Source organism: Squalius cephalus (genome assembly GCF_949319135.1).
Source record: "Squalius cephalus genome assembly, chromosome: 18".
Classification (NCBI taxonomy): domain Eukaryota; kingdom Metazoa; phylum Chordata; class Actinopteri; order Cypriniformes; family Leuciscidae; genus Squalius; species Squalius cephalus.
This window is the reverse complement of record NC_137139.1, coordinates 28,687,134-28,705,650: the sequence shown is the minus strand read 5'-3', so window position 1 is coordinate 28,705,650 and position 18,517 is coordinate 28,687,134. Positions and strand designations below refer to the sequence as shown.

At 35.8% G+C, this 18,517-nt stretch overlaps 2 protein-coding genes across 7 annotated transcripts in view; both read right to left on the bottom strand.

The window, feature by feature from the left end:
• LOC307146284 (ankyrin repeat domain-containing protein SOWAHC) overlaps window positions 1-5,646 on the bottom strand; it is a 29,484-nt gene extending 23,838 nt beyond the window's left edge. The window contains exon 1 of the mRNA XM_079850183.1: window positions 5,384-5,646. Within this exon, the coding sequence (XP_079706309.1) occupies window positions 5,384-5,507 (124 nt within the window). The 5' untranslated portion in view covers window positions 5,508-5,646. The remainder of the gene's footprint in view (window positions 1-5,383) is intronic.
• Window positions 5,647-13,395: 7,749 nt separating this feature from the next.
• plekhg5b (pleckstrin homology domain containing, family G (with RhoGef domain) member 5b) overlaps window positions 13,396-18,517 on the bottom strand; it is a gene marked incomplete at its 3' end in the record, with an annotated part of 73,387 nt that continues 68,265 nt past the window's right edge. For 4 of the 6 annotated variants that reach the window (XM_079848419.1, XM_079848417.1, XM_079848422.1 and 1 more), the window contains 5 exons: window positions 17,368-17,500; window positions 16,982-17,097; window positions 16,700-16,848; window positions 14,848-15,777; window positions 13,396-13,704 (listed from right to left, as the gene is read on the bottom strand). In XM_079848419.1, coding sequence (XP_079704545.1) covers window positions 13,695-13,704; window positions 14,848-15,777; window positions 16,700-16,848; window positions 16,982-17,097; window positions 17,368-17,500 — 1,338 coding nt within the window. Of the gene's footprint in view, window positions 13,705-14,843; window positions 15,778-16,699; window positions 16,849-16,981; window positions 17,098-17,367; window positions 17,501-18,517 lie in introns of those variants that run through there. The other 2 variants (XM_079848420.1, XM_079848418.1) reach the window with 1 other exon arrangement.

Below are 18,517 nucleotides of genomic sequence, written 5' to 3'. Positions count from 1 at the left end.
TATTAAATTAAAATAATACAACAAGGTTTGTTTCTAGTGGAATTTATTGATTGATAAAATAAAATTAAATATCCCCAAAATATCCCCAACTGAGCAAGCCAAAGGCAACAGTGGCAAGGAACTGAAAAACTCCATCAAGTGACCTAATGGAGAAAAAAAAAACCTTGGGAGAATCCGGGCTCAGTCGGGGGCCAGTTCTCCTCTGGCATTTATGAACTAGAGGCCGGATTGTAGTTTGAACTGTAAGATTAAAAGTATTATATGAATGCCTGGCTGAAGAGATGCGTCTTTAATCTAGTTTTAAACTGGGAGAGCGAGTCTGAGCAACGAACAGTATCAGGAAGGCTATTCCAGAGTTTTGGAGCTAAATGTGAAAATGATCTCCCTCCTTTGGTGGATCTGGATATCCTAGGTATGACCAAAAGCCTTGAATTTAATAATAATAATAATTAATAATTAACTCAAAGCCGTTTAGGGCTTTATAAGTCAGTAGCAATACCTTGTAATTAATACGGAACTTTATAGGTAACCAATGTAGTGATGATAAAATCGGTGTTATATGATCATATTTTCTTGATCTAGTAAGAACTCTAGCGGCGGCATTTTGGACTAACTGTAGCTTGTTTATTGAGGATGCAGGACAACCAGCTAATAAAGCATTACAGTAATCTAGTCTCGAGGTCACGAATGCTTGAACTAACTTTTCTGCATCAGAAACTGATAGCATGTTATGTAGCTTAGCAATGTTTCTAAGGTGGAAAAAGGCTGTTCTTGTAACATATGAAATATGATTTTCAAAAGACAGGTTGCAGTCTAGTATAACACCCAGGTCTTTTACTGTAGAGGATAAAGTAACAGGACATCCTACTATGTTAAAGTTGTATTGTAAGAGGTTTTGTGGGCGGTTTTTTGAACCGATAAGTAGTACCTCTGTCTTGTCTGGATTTAATAAAAGAAAATTACGCGTCATCCAATCTTTTATATCTTTAACACACTCTGTCACTGTATCACTGTAAAGCTGCTTTGAAGCAATCTGTATTGTATAAAGCGCTATAGAAACATAGGTGAATTGACTTGACTCTGATGGAGTCCATTCAGTAAAAGACTCAAAGTGATTGAGTCATCAAAAGAACCGACTCATAAGAGTCATCTGTTCATGAATTGGACTACACCGGTGTTTTTACAAGCACAGTCCGTGAGGACTCGAGGAGCGGGAGTTCAGGAAACACTCCTGTGATGCACCATGCCAGAAATATGAAAATACAAGTTATGAACCCAACAAACTTGAGAACATTTATTTTACATATTTTAGACATGGCATGAACGCACCATCATTCTTGTGCTTTGTCCGGACCACTTGTTGTTTCCCCACTAAGGCGATTCGCAACCCATAGTATAATTACCACCACAGTTTTACTAATTTGAGCATCTGCTTTTGGCAGATTGTCATGGAAACTTCTCTCATGAAGGCGCATTTTTAATTTAAGTTTCATTTGTACATAACACAAAGATTTCTGATGTTTCCAGGTGCTATTTTCCTCAATCCTACTTTAATTTTCTGTGAAATAGTTTTTGGTTACCATGGCAACAGACACATTGTTGAAGGTCAACATGGTATAGTATTCATATATAAATGAAAAAATCATATAAAGGCTCGATACATATTCATTGCATAGCATAGTCTAGGTCAGGGGTCTTTAATTTTTTTGATGCCCTCAAATATGATCATTCTCATCCAAGGGAAATTATATTATATTATTATGTTTTTTTTGTTCACTGCAGTGCTTTTAGATGTATTATTTAATCATTCAAATTTGTGTTATTTATTATTTTAATACATTTTTTGTTTGTTTTAATCACATTTTCATTTAGTTTTATTTAATAATTTTTATTATTATTTATATATTTTTACATTGTAACACTGTTTCTCCTCAAAAACTTTTGGGCCCCAGTTTGAAAATCCCTAGTTTAGGTTTCATTGAACAGTATTGATCAGCACTAAGATATTTTGTTAACATGTAGAAATGAAAAAGAATTATAATAAAGCATTTTTTTCACTCCAAGTAAGCATTTTCTTTTATAACCTTATGAAAGAATTATTTTATTGCTAATGAACATTATGAATGACTTAATAAAATGTCATTGTCAATGAACAATACAATAAAAATAATAAAAAAAAAAAAAAAATTAAACTAAGAATCTCATTCTTGAGACTTTCGCCTAAGAAATAGGTCTTGTTTTATGAAACAGTTCACCCTTTTATATGTCAAAAGCCAGATACCACAAACAACCTAAAAGTAGAAGAGTGGGGATGTGGTATACTTTCAAACACATCACGTTTACATAATGTGATCCATAAAAGGGTTAAACAGTACCACTCAAACTGGATTGTGCCATACAGGCAAAACATATCAGGACTTGGATCTTTAAATAGAGAATGCAACCTTAAACACAACCTTTCCGTTTTCCTGCCAGGGGAAAAAGATAGGGATGACATTGCAACACGGCATCCACAACAACAGGAAACCCTAAGGGAAGTCAACACTTAACAGTTGTAGCCGACAGAAGTCCTGTCATGGTACTGAGAGGAACACTGTTTAGCTTTCTGAGCAAATTTATTAGTCTACCCTGGCCAACTATGAGGACTCTACATTCCCACAGAGAATATAGCAACTGCCCGAGATCCCATCAAAACCACCATCCTAAAAAGGACTGGAGTCATTATAACCAGAATTAGAGCATGTCACGCAGGCTGATGCGGTAACCGGGAATAATTATGATAATTGGTTAGCTGTGTCAGATGGTACCAGATGAAGGCAGATTTTGAAACCTCTGTACACAACTGTACAAGCACAGCTGGACGAAGCATTAAAAGCCATTATGGATAATTGTTTCATATATTTATGTCTGACACATGTATGTAGGATTAAATGCAACATCATCTAATTTAATTACTGTTTAAGTGGTTTATGAAAACATCAAGCCTGTTTTTTTTTTTTTTTTTTTTTATTTGGCCCACTTTGCTGCACCCAAGCCCTTTATGGCAGACACGTCATTTCATTTTTTACATTAATATTTTATGTTCACACACAAAGAACTAGTGGTTAAACCAGTATTTGTTTTTCAACGACAGATGCTTGCTGATAACTATACAATGGGATTTTAAAGGAGAACTCCGGTCAATTTTAACATTGAGCTCATTTTTTTGTAAGTTTGGAGTGCTGTCAGTACAGAGAACAACGACAAAAATCGGTGTTGCCTACACCGTGTTATCCTCTTTTTAAAATTTGCACCCTGTTGACTTCAATGGGGCAAGTTTTAAACCTGCTTTTAGCCTCTTAACATCCTTGATGTGTCATTACAAGTGCACAGGTCATGTGAGTGATTCCTTCAGAGTGAACGCAGGTCAATCTGACTGCAGTAGATGTGAAAGATATTAATAAAAATTATGTTATTTCAGCCAGTGCACATACCTGTTCACACGCATAGGTTTAGTACCTATGATCACGCGCGTGAACTCGACAATCGACTACTTTGGACTTCGACCGAAAACAGGATGTAAATACAGGTATGTGCGCTGGCTGAAATAACATCATTTTTATTAATATCTTTCACATCTACTGCAGTCAGATTCACCCGTGTTCACTCTGAAGGAATCACTCACATGACCTGTGCACTTGTAATGACACATCAAGGACGTTAAGAGGCTAAAAGCAGGTTTAAAACTTGCCCCATTGAAGTCAACAGGGTGCAAATTTTAAAAAGAGGATAACACGGTGTAGGCAACACCGATTTTTGTCGTTGTTCTCTGTACTGACAGCACTCCAAAATAAATTTACAAAAAAATTAGCTCAATGTTAAAATTGACCGGAGTTCTCCTTTAAAGTCACCATGAAATCCATGGTCACCATGGTAAATCTTTTTTATTTTTTTATTTTTATTTTATGGAATATTGCAGTATTTATTATTATTATTAGTAGTATTATTATTATTAAATTATTTCTCTGTGCAATTATTATTATTTTTTTTTAAATTGTAATCTTTAATCAAAATAACTTTACCCTCTTGCAGCGACATCTCTGATGTGTTTACTGGTGCGTGGGCGGGGCAACCCGTCACTCACATGAGATCCACCAATAGCAAACCACAACCATCCAATCAATTCCTGATGGACATAATCAAGTCCCACACTAGATTTTTCTCGTTCCAGAACCAGTTTAACTCGGATAACGTCAAAATAGGGAAGAAACGTCTATTGCAACTTCTGTTTCATGCCAACTTTGAGCAATATTCGCAATTTGTAATTCACAAAAAAAAAACAAAAAAAAAAAAACAGCAATATCCATTGAAAAGGCTTTTGAAACTGACACAAGTGAGAGAGTTCATTCTTAATCAAGCAAGCAGCTACAGATATCATTTAATGCAAATATTGGTCAATTTATCATCTTATATAGGCCTATCAGTAAAACATTTGGTCCATTTGAGCCATTAGAAAAGCAAAATCAGAAAAGAATAAGTCAGCATCAGCAATCAAAATAAGTAGGCCTATGTGCATAGGAATTCTCAGAATTTGGGTATATTCTGCTTAATGTAAGTCCTTCCTTGTGTCAAATATGTGTACTTTTTTCAATAGTTAAGTTTTTTCCACAACTGTCAGTAATATCTAATATCACCTTTATATGAATATGCACATTTATAAATTAACACTTTTCGCCTATAAATAGGCATACGCCAGATGTGTTATTCAGAATATCAGCTTAATGTGGTTATGCCAATCAATTAATATGGCCATATTTTGATTATTATTGAAATATGGATCAACTAGTAAACTACACCTTCAGTGGATATTCTAGAACTCCACTGTCATGGTTTGGGAATGTGGGGGCCCTTCCTGAGGGAACGAAGGAAATGACAATTCCATGTGTAATTCTATCTGTTGGTAAAGCTTTTCTAATCTAAAGCAGATGTTTGCCACAGTTACCTTTTAAGACGCTAACAGCCATTTACTCAGACCTCAAGCAGAGCAAAAGCACAGTATGCGGATTTTAGAATGAAAAAGGTGCCATAGACTTGCCACCAAAAACACCCCATAATAGCAACTCGACTAAATTAAAATGTCTATAATAGTTGGTCACTGCCTCAGTTGCGGCGCACGCTCGAGTGTTGCGTTTCTATGACGGACTCTCACATTAAAATTGAGTTTATTAAAACAACTTATAAAAAAAGACCCCGCGCGTTCTGTTTCGTTCAATGTAACGTTAGCTAGTGTTTCTAAACGCAAAAACGCGTCTCGTGCGTGTCTCGCGTTGCGTCGCGTGCTTGCAGTGTAGATTAGCCTAGGTGTAAAGGAAATGTGAAAAATGTCATATTCTCATTTACTCACCACGTAGCTGCAAATCGCTATGGTTTATGAAATGCTTATATGTTTTGGACAGATCTGAATTTTTGACTTTTCCTCCACAGGAACAGATGTAATCCAGTAAGGACGCTTCACTGATTTCGCCCATCTCTGACAGGGAACTGAAAATAAACAGTAATTTTACAGCAGATGAGCTCTGGTCGTGATGGGTTCTTCTCGAAGATGCTGAAGCATGGCTTTGCTGGAAGCCAAGCTAATTACTGGAGAAGAAGAAAAGTGTACACAGGCTGGCCAAGTTCACTCCACCCAAATATGCTGACAGAACCTCCCACAGTTAACTCTTTGTGCTCTGAAGAATTCATAAAGAATAAATGGCTTAATTTGCATCTCATAACGACAGGTCTGCCACCTGGGGACTTATGTAGCCTATAGAAACACAAATATTATGATTTTAGATACAAACAAAAATCTGTAGGAATACATTTATTAATATGTGTATAAAATATAGGCTAAATAAAATATTTAATATATAAATGTATGATATATAAATATCATAAAATTAACATATCTAAATATAAAACTATAACCCTAATTTTTGTGTGTTGCATTGCTACTAGCAGATTCCACGGTGACAACTTAACCCATTTGGTTTAACAATATGAGCTGATATTGGGGTATGTTGTCACAAAAGGCCTTAAAGTGATAGTTCACCCAAAAATGAAAATTCTTCCATTAATTACTCTCCCTCATGTCGTTCCAAACCCGTAAGACTTTCATTCATCTTCGGAACACAAATGAAGATCTTTTTAATGAAATCTGAGAGCTTTCTGTCCCTTGTCGGCAACGCAACTAGGCTACCACTTTGACGCTTCAAAAGTTCATAAAGAGAACATAAAAATTAATTCATGTGAATTGAGCGGTTTAGTCCAAAATTTTCTAAAGAAACACAATCGCTTTATATGATAAACAGATTGAATTTAGGCTTTTATTCACATATAAACATTCATCAATTCACTTATCAGTTGTGGTAAACAGAAGCTCATGCATGTTTGCTTGACGTGCGAAAACCAATGAGGTTCATTCTCGTGTTACGCATCACGTTTGAGCTTTGGCAAGAACCAATGAGATTCATTCTTGTGTGTTATGCATCATTTTTGAGATTAGCAAGAACCAATGGGGTTCATTCTCATGTTACACAGCATGTTTGAGCTTCAGCAAGAACCAATGGGGTTCATTCTCGTGTTACGCAGCACGTTTGAGCTTCTGCAAGAACCAATGAGGTTAATTCTCATGTGTTATGTATCACGTTTGAGCTTCGGCAAGATGTTTGTTCTTGTGCATTAAGCAGGTTCAGTTGAGCTTCTGTTTATGTTCACTGATGAATGTTTATATGTGGGTAAAAGCCTAAATTAAATCTGTTAATCATATAAAGCGATCAAGTCTCTTCAGAAGTTTTGGATTAAACCGTTCAATTCATATTAGTTTTACGATCTCTTTATGAACTTTTTGAAGTTTCAAAGTGGTAGTTGCGTAACTGTCAATGGCGGGAAGGAAAGCTCTCAGATTTCATCAAAAAGATTTTAATTTGTGTTCTGAAGATGAACGAAAGTCTTACAGGTTTGGAACAACATGAGGGCGAGTAATTAATGACAGAATTTTCATTTTTGGGTGAACTATCCCTTTAATAACGCAATACAGATGGAAATAACTTTTTGTAACCCAGACTTGATGGCTACTGCTATCCAGAAAGTGTACAATGAACTATAGGACTTAAAGCTAAATGAACTGGTGCATTCCCAAGGTGAGCTCGTCTGTTAATGTTTAATGACTGGACATTTCGGGAGGGCAACATTCTCTACTGGACACTCATTCAGCTGATATAGCGGCCAGTCATACGCTCCATCCTCACTGTCATTAGTCACACTTATTTAGCTGTGTGGATTGAGTGACCTGATAAAGATCTGGGTTGGTTGTCAAACACAACTGGTGACTTATCATTTATTCAAAGGACCATATGCAAGAACCAATTGCCTACACAATCAGAGTCCTGCATGTGCTCTTCCTTTAGTTGCAGTGAGAATAGAAATTATTTGACTTAATGTTTCATGCTATCTTTTACTGCGGCTTCATGGATTTGACATCTGGTAATCCAAAGGTATGTCCGAACCACAGTAAACCAGATTAATTGCAGAAATGGTAGTAAATGCAACTCGTTTACATCATAACTCGACGGTGGCGTCTGGCATTTCCAAATGGATTTCCATTTAATTAAGTAATATGCTTGTCATTTCATTTTCATGTGCATTAACCCCCTCAAAAATACAATACTGGAATGACAATAAGCTCCTTAAGGCTGATACAATAACAGTAATCTCTGTAAAGTTGTTTTTATAAACTGTGCCGTATGGTCACTTTCATTTTTTGAAACACCTAAGTAATGATTATGAGCTCGCAGACATATGTTATGTCTAATGGGACAGAATCAGAACAGAAAAACAGCTTAAATATTAAGCCAAGCTGAAGTAATTCAGAAAACAAAAAAACAAAAACAAAAAACAGTAGAAACTCTGGCCTGGTTCTTTCTAGTATTGAAATTATGTGAACCTTATTATTAATTGTATGTGATACTTTTTTATATTTATATCTATTAATAGAATTATTATTAATTGTTTATTATTTGTGGTCAGAAGACAAGGAAATATTGTTGCGCTCAGATGAAGGCTAGTTGTAAGTCCAGGTGCGTGAAAACCAATGAAATGTGTAAGAGGCTTGGTAACAAATAATTATGACAGTTAAATCATATAATTTATTGTAATTAATAAAAATACTTTTGTACTCATAATTAACAATAATAATAATTTAGAAAATAAAAAAACACTGGTTCCCTCTAGCAAACCTTAATGTGAACCTTATTATTAATTATTTATTGTGCTTTTTATTATTTATTTATTTATCTTTGAAGTAATAAATAATAATAATGAAATTATAATGAAAAAAAGTAATTTGAGGGGAAAAAACACAGAAAATTATGACCTAGAAAATGAATTAAGTGAATGTTATTATTAATTGTTTGTGATGCTTTTTATTGTTTATATTTATCAATTGAACTATTTATTATTTGTGGTAATGAATAATTATTATAATCGATAATTATGTGAAATTATTAATTATTTGTGGTGCGTTTTATTATATATATATTTTTAAATAATTGATTACAAATAATTATGACAACAACAATAATGTTAAAAATGTCCATACATTTACAATGTCCAGACTTGGGGCTCGGTTTACTTGGTCAGCACCCTAACAACGCCCTAGCAACCACCCAAAACACATTTAAACAGTGCACTAAAAAGTAAAACCCCCTCAGGACACTGTTTCTCCACCTCACAGATGGAGAGATATCAAACCCCACTCCAGATTTTCCATGTCCCCTCCTTGGATCAGTATACAATATTCCATGTTAACCTGATAAAAACCACTGTGCCTAATGATGCCAGATGTTGCTTGGCAGCTTTTATGACAATACAAAGGTCAATCGGCGTATAATGGTGCCGCGCGACATGGACGGCCTGATGGGAGGCAGCTGTTCACATGGTGGGACACTCCATATGGCCTGCGCTTGTCGCGGGGCCTTTTCGCACAGCCGAAAACCTAGTAAACATGCCTCAGTTCTCATTTCCCTTCTTATCCCTCATTCAAACACAGCCGAAATCCAATCACCTAGGCCTCGAAAGAGGATGATGTTGATTAAAGAGAACTCAGAGAACGGTGTTCACACTAACACACTTCCCTCCATCATGAGCGTAGAAACACAGCGAGGCTTACAGAGGGGATTGTTTTAGACAGACAATGGTGTCTACCTGATTTTAATCCCAGAGCTGCAGAGAGCTGGGATTGGCGGCGTTTAATAAAGGAAAGTGCTCTCGTAATCTGGATTTGCCAAAGTGCCCTTTTGTGTTAATCAGACAAATTTTACAGGATGCTTTATGACATCTGTCACAAGGAGAAGCAGGAGTTCATGATCGCTTGTGCTGGACTTGGTGACAGATCTAAAATACAGTGTCAGATGAAATGTCCATGTAAATCAGACCAAAAAAAATCAAATAAATAAACCTATTCATAAATTTGTTATTTATTGAGTTTTCAAGGAGATATACTTTTTTTAGATATATTTATTGAGTTTCAGACGCATATGAACCACATTTTAGAAGCATATCGTAAAAAAAAAATTACGTATGAGTGATCTCAAGTAGATGAATCGTGATTAATTGCATCTAACATAAAAGTTATATATATATATATATATATATATATATACACACACATAATATATATACACACATATATTATATAAACACAAATCTTTATGTTAGATGTGATTAATCGTGATTATTGATTTGACAGCACTAATACGTATATAAATTTGGTTATGAATTTTTTATGGTTTTGAAAATCTCTTATCATCCTGATCATCCCTTATGATCCTTCAGAAATCATTCTAATATGCTAATTGGTTGCTCAAGAAACATTTCTAATTATTATCAATGTGAAACAGTTGTACTTGCTTAATATATTTGTGTAAACTGTATATATATATATACAGTATGTATGTGTATGGAAGCACATACTCGCACACACACAAACAGAGCGGCTAATCGACTCAGGTTGTGTAATTACTTTAGTGTTGCTGCGAAAAGCTGCATTTTTATAATTAAAGTCCAGTGTATCAGCGATGAAGCATAATAAACTACTTCTAAAATGAAGGATTACATTGATAAACCCCAGAAGGCCAGATGTGGGAATGGGGGGGAGGGAGGTAGGTGGGGGGGTGGGTCATGGGGGTTGGATCCGGCAAATCTAGGATGGGATTAATGGAGAAAATCCCACGGGCCGGAACGTTGCCTTTTCCATGAGGATTAGGGTCTTGTGTGGAGTCAACATGCTGTAATCCACCGATTAGCTGATATAATCACCTGTAAATACACCTTGGCCCGCACACATCCCAGAATGCCAACCGCTGCCGAGCACAGAGGGGGAACGAGTTTAGACCAACACACTTTCAGGCTCAGAAAGATCTGAAGATGATGCCACAAAGACACTGACTGATAAGAAACATTCATCTCATGAATCCGGTTGAGAGTAAATGTAAATACACAGCAGAGCATCTCATCTTGTGTTTATGTTTCTATAAAACACATTCAGAGTGGCAGACATGCTCTGTGTAATGCATGATTAATTGAAAGTCGTCCTGGGTTTGATTACATATGATTTTTCCACCTTATTTTTAAAGGGATAGTTCAGCCAGAAATGAAAATTCTGTCATTAATCACTCACCCTCATGTCGTTCCAAACCCGTAAGACTTTCATTCATCTTCAGAACACAAATGAAGATCTTTTTGAGGAAATCTGAGAGCTTTCTGTCCCTCTATTGAAAGCTACACAACTACCACTCTGGGGCTTCAAAAAGTTAATAAGATCGTAAAACTAATCCATACGAATTGAGCAGTTTAATCCAAATTTGAGACATTTCTACAGCACTTTTCTGGGACTCTTTACATATGGAAGGGGGAATCTGCTCAACCACCACCAATGTGCAGCATCCACCTGGATAATGTGACGGCAGCCATATTGCACCAGAACTCCCAACACACACCAGCTTAATGGTGGAGAGGAGACAGAGTGTTGAAGCCAATCACTGTGTATTATGATGATGAACAGAGGCCAATGGCAAATTTGGCCAGGATGCAGGGTTACATCTCTTTTTACGAAGGACATTCAACCCGGCTTAGCTTCAGTGGGCAATCAGGGCTACAGGGTGATAGCTGCCGGCAAATTATTATTATTTTTAATTTTTAAATAATTTTACCATTTACTGCACTTTGTTATTCGTCTAGTTATTCATTTACCTACAGCGGCTGATTTGGAAATCTTGCACTTTCACAGAAAACAGCTTCACGTTGCACATAAAGGTGGATACAGTCTACATAAAGTCAAAGCTCAGTAGCTTTAGAACTTTAGTTATGGATTTAGATCAATAAAAGTAACCGTTTAGATTAGCTTCATATTGTAGATCTTTTAGATTACACTTTCTAATGTTTGACTGTCCTGCTGCTGGAAAAAACTGATAAAGAAATACTAAGTAACACTTAGAAGATCAATAGTCCTCACTCACTACCCTCAATGTCTTTCCTTTAGAACTATTTAAGTTATGAAAACTCCTCAAATACTAAATATGCTGTGAAAACTAATACCCTAAAATCTAACATAACATTACCTTTATAAGTTCCATAGCCGTGTGTTCACTGCAGTGCTTAAAAATCTTAACTTTGACTCAGTAGCTCTCTCTAGTGGTCATAGTGTGGACTTAATTTTTTTTGTCTGAATAGTTCTGCTTATAGAAGAACATCTAGTCTAGATGACCTATTACAGGGTACTTTAAATCCGGAGCTGGATGATAAAAATATGTAATATAAAATAAGTATAGGGGGTTTAAATATATAATAACTTGCAGCGTCGCGAGGGAGGGGCAACTTGTTTCCCGCCCTCGCGATTCCCCATGGACAAAATTAAGTCCCACCATACATTTGTTCAGCCATTATACTCAGATTTAAAAGACTATTACAACTCCCATTTCATGCCGACTAAATATTTGATGTTCTTCAGCCACTTAAGCTAAACGATGTCAACAATGCAACCAACATGAATGAAAACTTTTTCTAGCCCACTAATGTCTCATCTCATGTGACTCCATATCGGTTAAAACAGATTTGTCAAAAGCATTACTCATTTTACTCTTTATTTAATTTAATTTCTAATACTTTTAGAACTTACTGCACTTTTAATGTTTTATATTGAAATATTAAGTAAAATCAGTGTATAATGTGAGGTCACTAATAATTCACATCAAACTCCGCAAATACTGAAAGATGTCTTTTATTTTGAAAGACATTTAAGGAACACTCCCTCAACATGGGAAAACAACATTATTTTGGTTCTTAGCAGATTTCAAAATTAATTCAACAAATGACACTGAACAAATTAAGACGACAAAAAAAAAAAAAAAGTACAACCGTGAAGTGAAAGGATACACCACATTTTATATATATAAAACAAAGCAAGCTCAATAAATATGACAAACACAAAAAGCCTAATAAGTAAACATATAATACACCATATTTACTTTGGGCAGGGTGTTTTTTTTGTTTGTTTCTTTCAGAAAGGGAGTTCAGAGGGACTGGGTTTTAGTAAAGCACAGTTTCGGCAGTTTCAGTTTAACCTTTCGGGTAACAGCAGTGAGATCATAAGCTTAGAAAACAATAAATCCTCAATACATATGTTAACATTTGAAAACCAAACACCCTATTCAGTGTTAGATGATCAGTAATAAGTGCTCATCTAGGGTCAGGCGATGCTCTCTGAATCTTAAACGTTACAAACCAAAAAAATACAGTTCTTTTTCAGTCCGTTTACCTTTAATTAAACATCTGCTGAAGCATTTTAGATATTATTTATGCATTAACTTGACCCACACAACACAATATACAGTAAGGGGTTCAAGGTGCACATGTATAACTTAAATAAGCCGCGCCAACCTAAAGATTTAATCATATAAGCAAGTTGCATGACAGAAATATTCACTCCATCCTGTCAAATGAACATAACACTGGTCCTAAAGTAATGTGTAACGTGCCTTAGTGGCTACTCAAGTTATCTAAAGTCAAACAGTGATTTGGTTTAGGTCAAGATCTAGAACTCATTCAGTCATACACACATCCACATGTGGATTCACACACTTTCTCATTCATAAACTCACACACACACACACACACACACACACACACACAGTCACATCCAGTAGTGCAGTTAACGTGAATCACCTGCGTCCTCTTTGTCGGAATATTCTTAGAAAGGGTCCATTTTACAGAAACATTCTTAGAAAGAAAACGGGGTGGTGAGGGAATCCAAGAGGTGGCGTTTTATTCTCATATTCTCATTTCTACTTTCTCTTAGCAACCACACGACCCGTCGTAAGCTCAAACGTCCCACGGTCACACGTTTTCCTTTGATCATTTGGTCTTGGAGTTCTCGTTCTGAAAACTGTCCGGCCCTGCTGACCTCTTTTGAAGTTAGTTGTAGTTGTGTTAAACAAAGTGCAACGAGTTAATGAGTCTGCGCTCCTCCCCTCCCGCAGAGAAATGACAGGAAAGCTTCACGATGAGGAGTCCATCCGACTGGAAGAGGGAGCGGAGAGGAGAGCTCATTGGGTAGAGTGCATTTGGGTCCCGAATTCAGTCTCACAATGTCGTCCCGAAAACATCTGTGCCAGAAGATGCTACACTTCTCTAAGGGGAGAAAGAAGACGACAAGTGTCAAAAAAACAAACAAAAAAATTCACTTTTCACAACACAAAATGTTCTAATGTTAGACCAACACCAATATTCCCTCTGAGGGCAGAAAAAGTATCATGTTGGTAAAAAGCTAGAGATTATTTTTTCTTAAATAAGAAGATTGGTGGGTAAATCTTTTCAAATGCCAAATTAACCACTAAATACTTTTACCTTACTAATAAATAAATAAAAAATTAAATCAAGCATCCTGACACCAAAATATAAATATATCTAATCGCTTATATATATTTTTTACCTTTCTATTTTTCATTCTTTTCATAGATAACATACCAATATAAAATGTCTATACAAGAAAAATAACTGCCATCTAATGTAGTCTACTAATTTTATATTATATTTAGTGCTGTCAAATTGATTTATGTGTGATTAGATGTGATTATGTTAATCACATCTAACATAAAAGTATGTAAACATAAATATGTGCATAGTTTGTGCATAAATATATATATATATATATATATATATATATATATATATATATATATATACACACACACATATATATATATACATACATACATAACAAATTTATGTTAGATTCGATTATCGCAATTAATCGATTTGACAGTACTAAATTATATTATATTAATTAAAAACGTTTTTTTTTTTGCAAAACTGCTTTGGAACAATCTGTATAGTAAATACAGATACACAAATTGAACAAACTAAATATTGTGGTAGAGTGATTGGCAATGTTATAATAAAATAAAATAAAAATATGTAATTCAATTAAAAGTAGACCCTCATTTACTTGACTAAAAACAAACGTGTATATATATATATATATATAATCTATATACACAAGCACACACACATGCATTTTATTAACCATTTTGAAATGTTTATACGAAGTAAAAAAAAAACGACAGAAATTTAATATACCTTAGACACTGTATAAAATAAAATATAAAATAAAATAAAAATAAAACTTAAAATAAAATTTTATAAATATCTTAATTAACAAATAAACTTCTGCATTAGATGTTTTTTTCATTTCTGCACATTATCTGTTAAATCGCCCAAAGTTCAAGACTAAAACGAAAAAACAATCTCCAAATACAGAAAGGTGACACTTACGAGGCTGTGAGCGTTGAGTTGAGCACCAGTGTGGTGCGTATCCTGTAGAGCTGGGCCAGTGTGAGTTTTTTGTGCTGCTGGGGTCTCTCACTGTGGCCCGTTCTCTCCGTGCCACTAGGGGGCGACAGCTCCCCATCTGACGCACTGCAGGGAATCTGGTTGCTACCAGCCTCATGTGCAATTCTGGCTTGTCTCAATGTGTCCAAAATCATACTTGAGGGCAAACTGCACGTGAGTCTGTGGCTTTCATCCGTCTCTTCATCCGTCGGGAGACACTCGTCCGGTTCAGCAGGGTTGAGCTCCGTCAGGCTCCTGCTGAGCGGCGCTTCTACATATTTAACCCTCTGCTCCCATGTGTGCCGACTTCCTGTGCAATCTGTGGCTGCTCTGGCAACGCCCGGGTTACAATGGTGAACTGTGGACAGCAGGTTATCCTCTGAACGGGATTTGACAGCAAGTCTCTCCAAATACGTCAGGCGACACTGGACGGGGCGTCGGCGCCTGGGCTTTAGAGACAGCGCCACTGAGTTCTGAGATCCAAATGAGCTTTTATCTTCCTCATCATCTTCCTCTTCCACATTTTCTGTCTCCTCATCTTCTCCTTCGTCAACCGTGGTCTCCACCTTGTCCTCCTCGGAGTCGTCCTCCTCCACCGGGGCCACTCGACTCTGTGCTTCCACCATGGACTCTGGCGAGAGCGTCCCGTAGGCGCTGTCCATGGACATGGAACGGCACTGTGGGTCCAGGTCTGAGCCCTCCTGACTGTCCAGGTGGGGCTCGAAGTCTGTGGCCTGCTGGTGTTGGGCCTGCGCTGAGAGGGAGGACAGACCAGCATCACCTAGATCAGACCGAAGAGTAGAGGGATCCAAAGATGATCCAGACTCATCCATATCCATCACTGACAAGGTTTCTGTGGAGCCATCTGATTGGCTGAAACAGAGAAACAATAATGTGAGTTCATTTATCGTAAAACAAATTGCCAGTCAATGTTGTTTAAAAAAAAAAAAAAAAAAAAAAAAAAATCTATATTTTTTAAATTAATGAAATTAAAATAATAAAATTATTTTTAATTTAATATATTAAAATAAATAATATATTATAAATGTAATGAAATATAAAATATTATTTATTAAAATATGAATAAACACATTTTTATTTAAATAAAATAATGTATCATTGTTGTTAAAAATGATTAAATTAAAATAAAATAATTGTAATTATATATATATATATATATATATATATATATATATATGTAATTATATATATATATATATATATATAAAATGTATATAAGTATATAATTTGAAATATAAAACATTAAAATGTAATGAAATATAAAATATTTATCGAAATATGACTAAATTTAATTAGATTAAAATAGAATAATGTGTTTATTAAAATAGAATGTAATACAATATATATATAAAACATAAAAAATACTTTATACAAATTATAAATCATTAAATGTACTCAAATATGAAAATAAAGGGCCTGGTTTCACAGACATGTCTTAGGTTAAGCCAGGATTAGGCCTTAGTTCAATAAGGACTTTTAAGTAGCTTTTATAAACGTGCCTTAGAAAAAAAAACATTACTGGTGTGCATCTTGAGGCAAAACAATGGAAATGACGTATTTTAATCTCAAACATGCGTTTTAGTCTGGGACTAGGCTTAAGCCTTGTATGTGAAACCGGCCAATTATGTATTCAAATATTAATTATATTAAAATAAAAACTGTATTTTTAAATGTACACTGATTTAAAATGTATTTATTAAAACTTAAATAAAAATAAAATAAAAAAATAATACAAAATAAAACAATTTATAAAATTAAAATTAAAATCAAATACCTATTGCTCTGATCTTTGTGTCTAAAGTGAGGTGAACTGGTAGTGGAGTTAGAGCTGTCCTCGTCTTCCCCCTGATCCTCCTCTAGTTTTTTCTTCAGACAAGCCTTCTGTCTGCGAGCTTCTTCTGACCGCAGCCGCTGCAGTTGCTTCTAAAATGCAAGCACAACATAGCTAAATCAGCAAACTTATCTAGCAAGGACTGAGAGATGGTCTTTAGATGGTTTAGAATATCAGAAATGTCAAACAGAGATCATTATTGCTGATGCACAAGTATGACTTTACCTGGATATTGCAAATTGCATCAATCCAGCTTCGCCCCTGGGTGGCGCTGTTGGCCTGGAAAGAGTAGGCAGCCACAGCACTCTTGAACTCATTGAGGTAGATGAGGACAAATGAGCCTAGGAAAATAAAAAAATAAAAACCAAAATACATTTAAACCTACAATTTAATTGATGTGATGTTGTTAATAAGGATGATTTCTGGTTGGGACAAAAACGAACATGGGAGAGTTTGAGAGCGATTTATCTCATTGCCTCTAGTTAGGACATATTAAAAGATGACTATGGTTCACAATATGCTCTCTTGAGATCCTCGGCTGCTTGTTTCTGCTCATTTGTCATATTAAATGTAAACGTCGACCGCTATTAAACTGGGCTCAGTCTGCTCACCTGGGTCTTTGAGCTCTCGGCACACCACATTATGCAGGAGGAGAGGCTGTCGGATCACTTTCACCTTCTCTAAACGCTTCGCTGGTTTAGTGATCAGCAGCAGATCAGTGAAAAGGAAGCAGTAAACCTCCACCTATGCAAGAAAAGATAACATGAATACAAGCAGTATTTATAGGCCTGTTTCACTGGCTACACTTAAAGGGATAGTTCACCCAAAAATGAAAATTAGCCCAGGATTTACTCACCCTCGGTGTATATGACATTCTTCTTTCAGACGAATACGATCAGAGTTATATTAAAAAATGTCCTGGCTCTTCCCAGCTTTATAATGGCAGTGAATGGCTGTTTCTGTTTTGAAGTCCATAAAAGTGCATCTATCCATCATAAAAGTGCTCCACACTGCTCCGGGGGGTTAATAAAGTGCGTTTGTGTAAGAAAAATATCCATATTTAAAACTTCATAAAGTAAAATAACTAGCTTCCAGCCAAACGAACATAAGGATTCGACTTAAGTCTAAGCGCAACTTATGCGAGTAATGCGACATACTGCTGATATTTACACTACGTCATGACGCACAACACTACTTCCGACGTAACAAGTTGCGCTTTAGACACAAGTAGACTGCGTATGGCCGGAAGGTAGAATTTTACTTTATAACGTTAAATATTAAAGGTCCCGTTATATGCCCCTTTTCACAAGATGTAAAATAAGTCTCTGATGTCCCCAGAGTGTGTATGTGAAGTTTGAGCTCAAAATACCCAACAGATCATTTTTTACAGCATGTTTAAATTGTCATTTTTTGGGGCTCAGAAAAACGAGCTGTTTCAGTGTGTGCCCTTTAAATGCAAATGAGCTGCTGCTGGACGACACAGGGGGCGGAGCTTCATGAGCTCGCGCTCAGTCTCTCAGGACAATTTCATCTCACGGAATGATGATAATATCAGAAACTCTCAGTAACTGTGTTCATTTCGAGTCGGACAATAATGCCTACAGAGTCAGAGTGCTGTATAGAGATGAAACAGGTATGGTTTAGTAGTTTAATTACGGTTATTATAACGTATTTGTCATCTGCTTGTAGGCTATGTATCCATTATTTATTAATAGCCTACAAGTCTGCTGTCTGAATGATGATCAAACATATACTGATGAG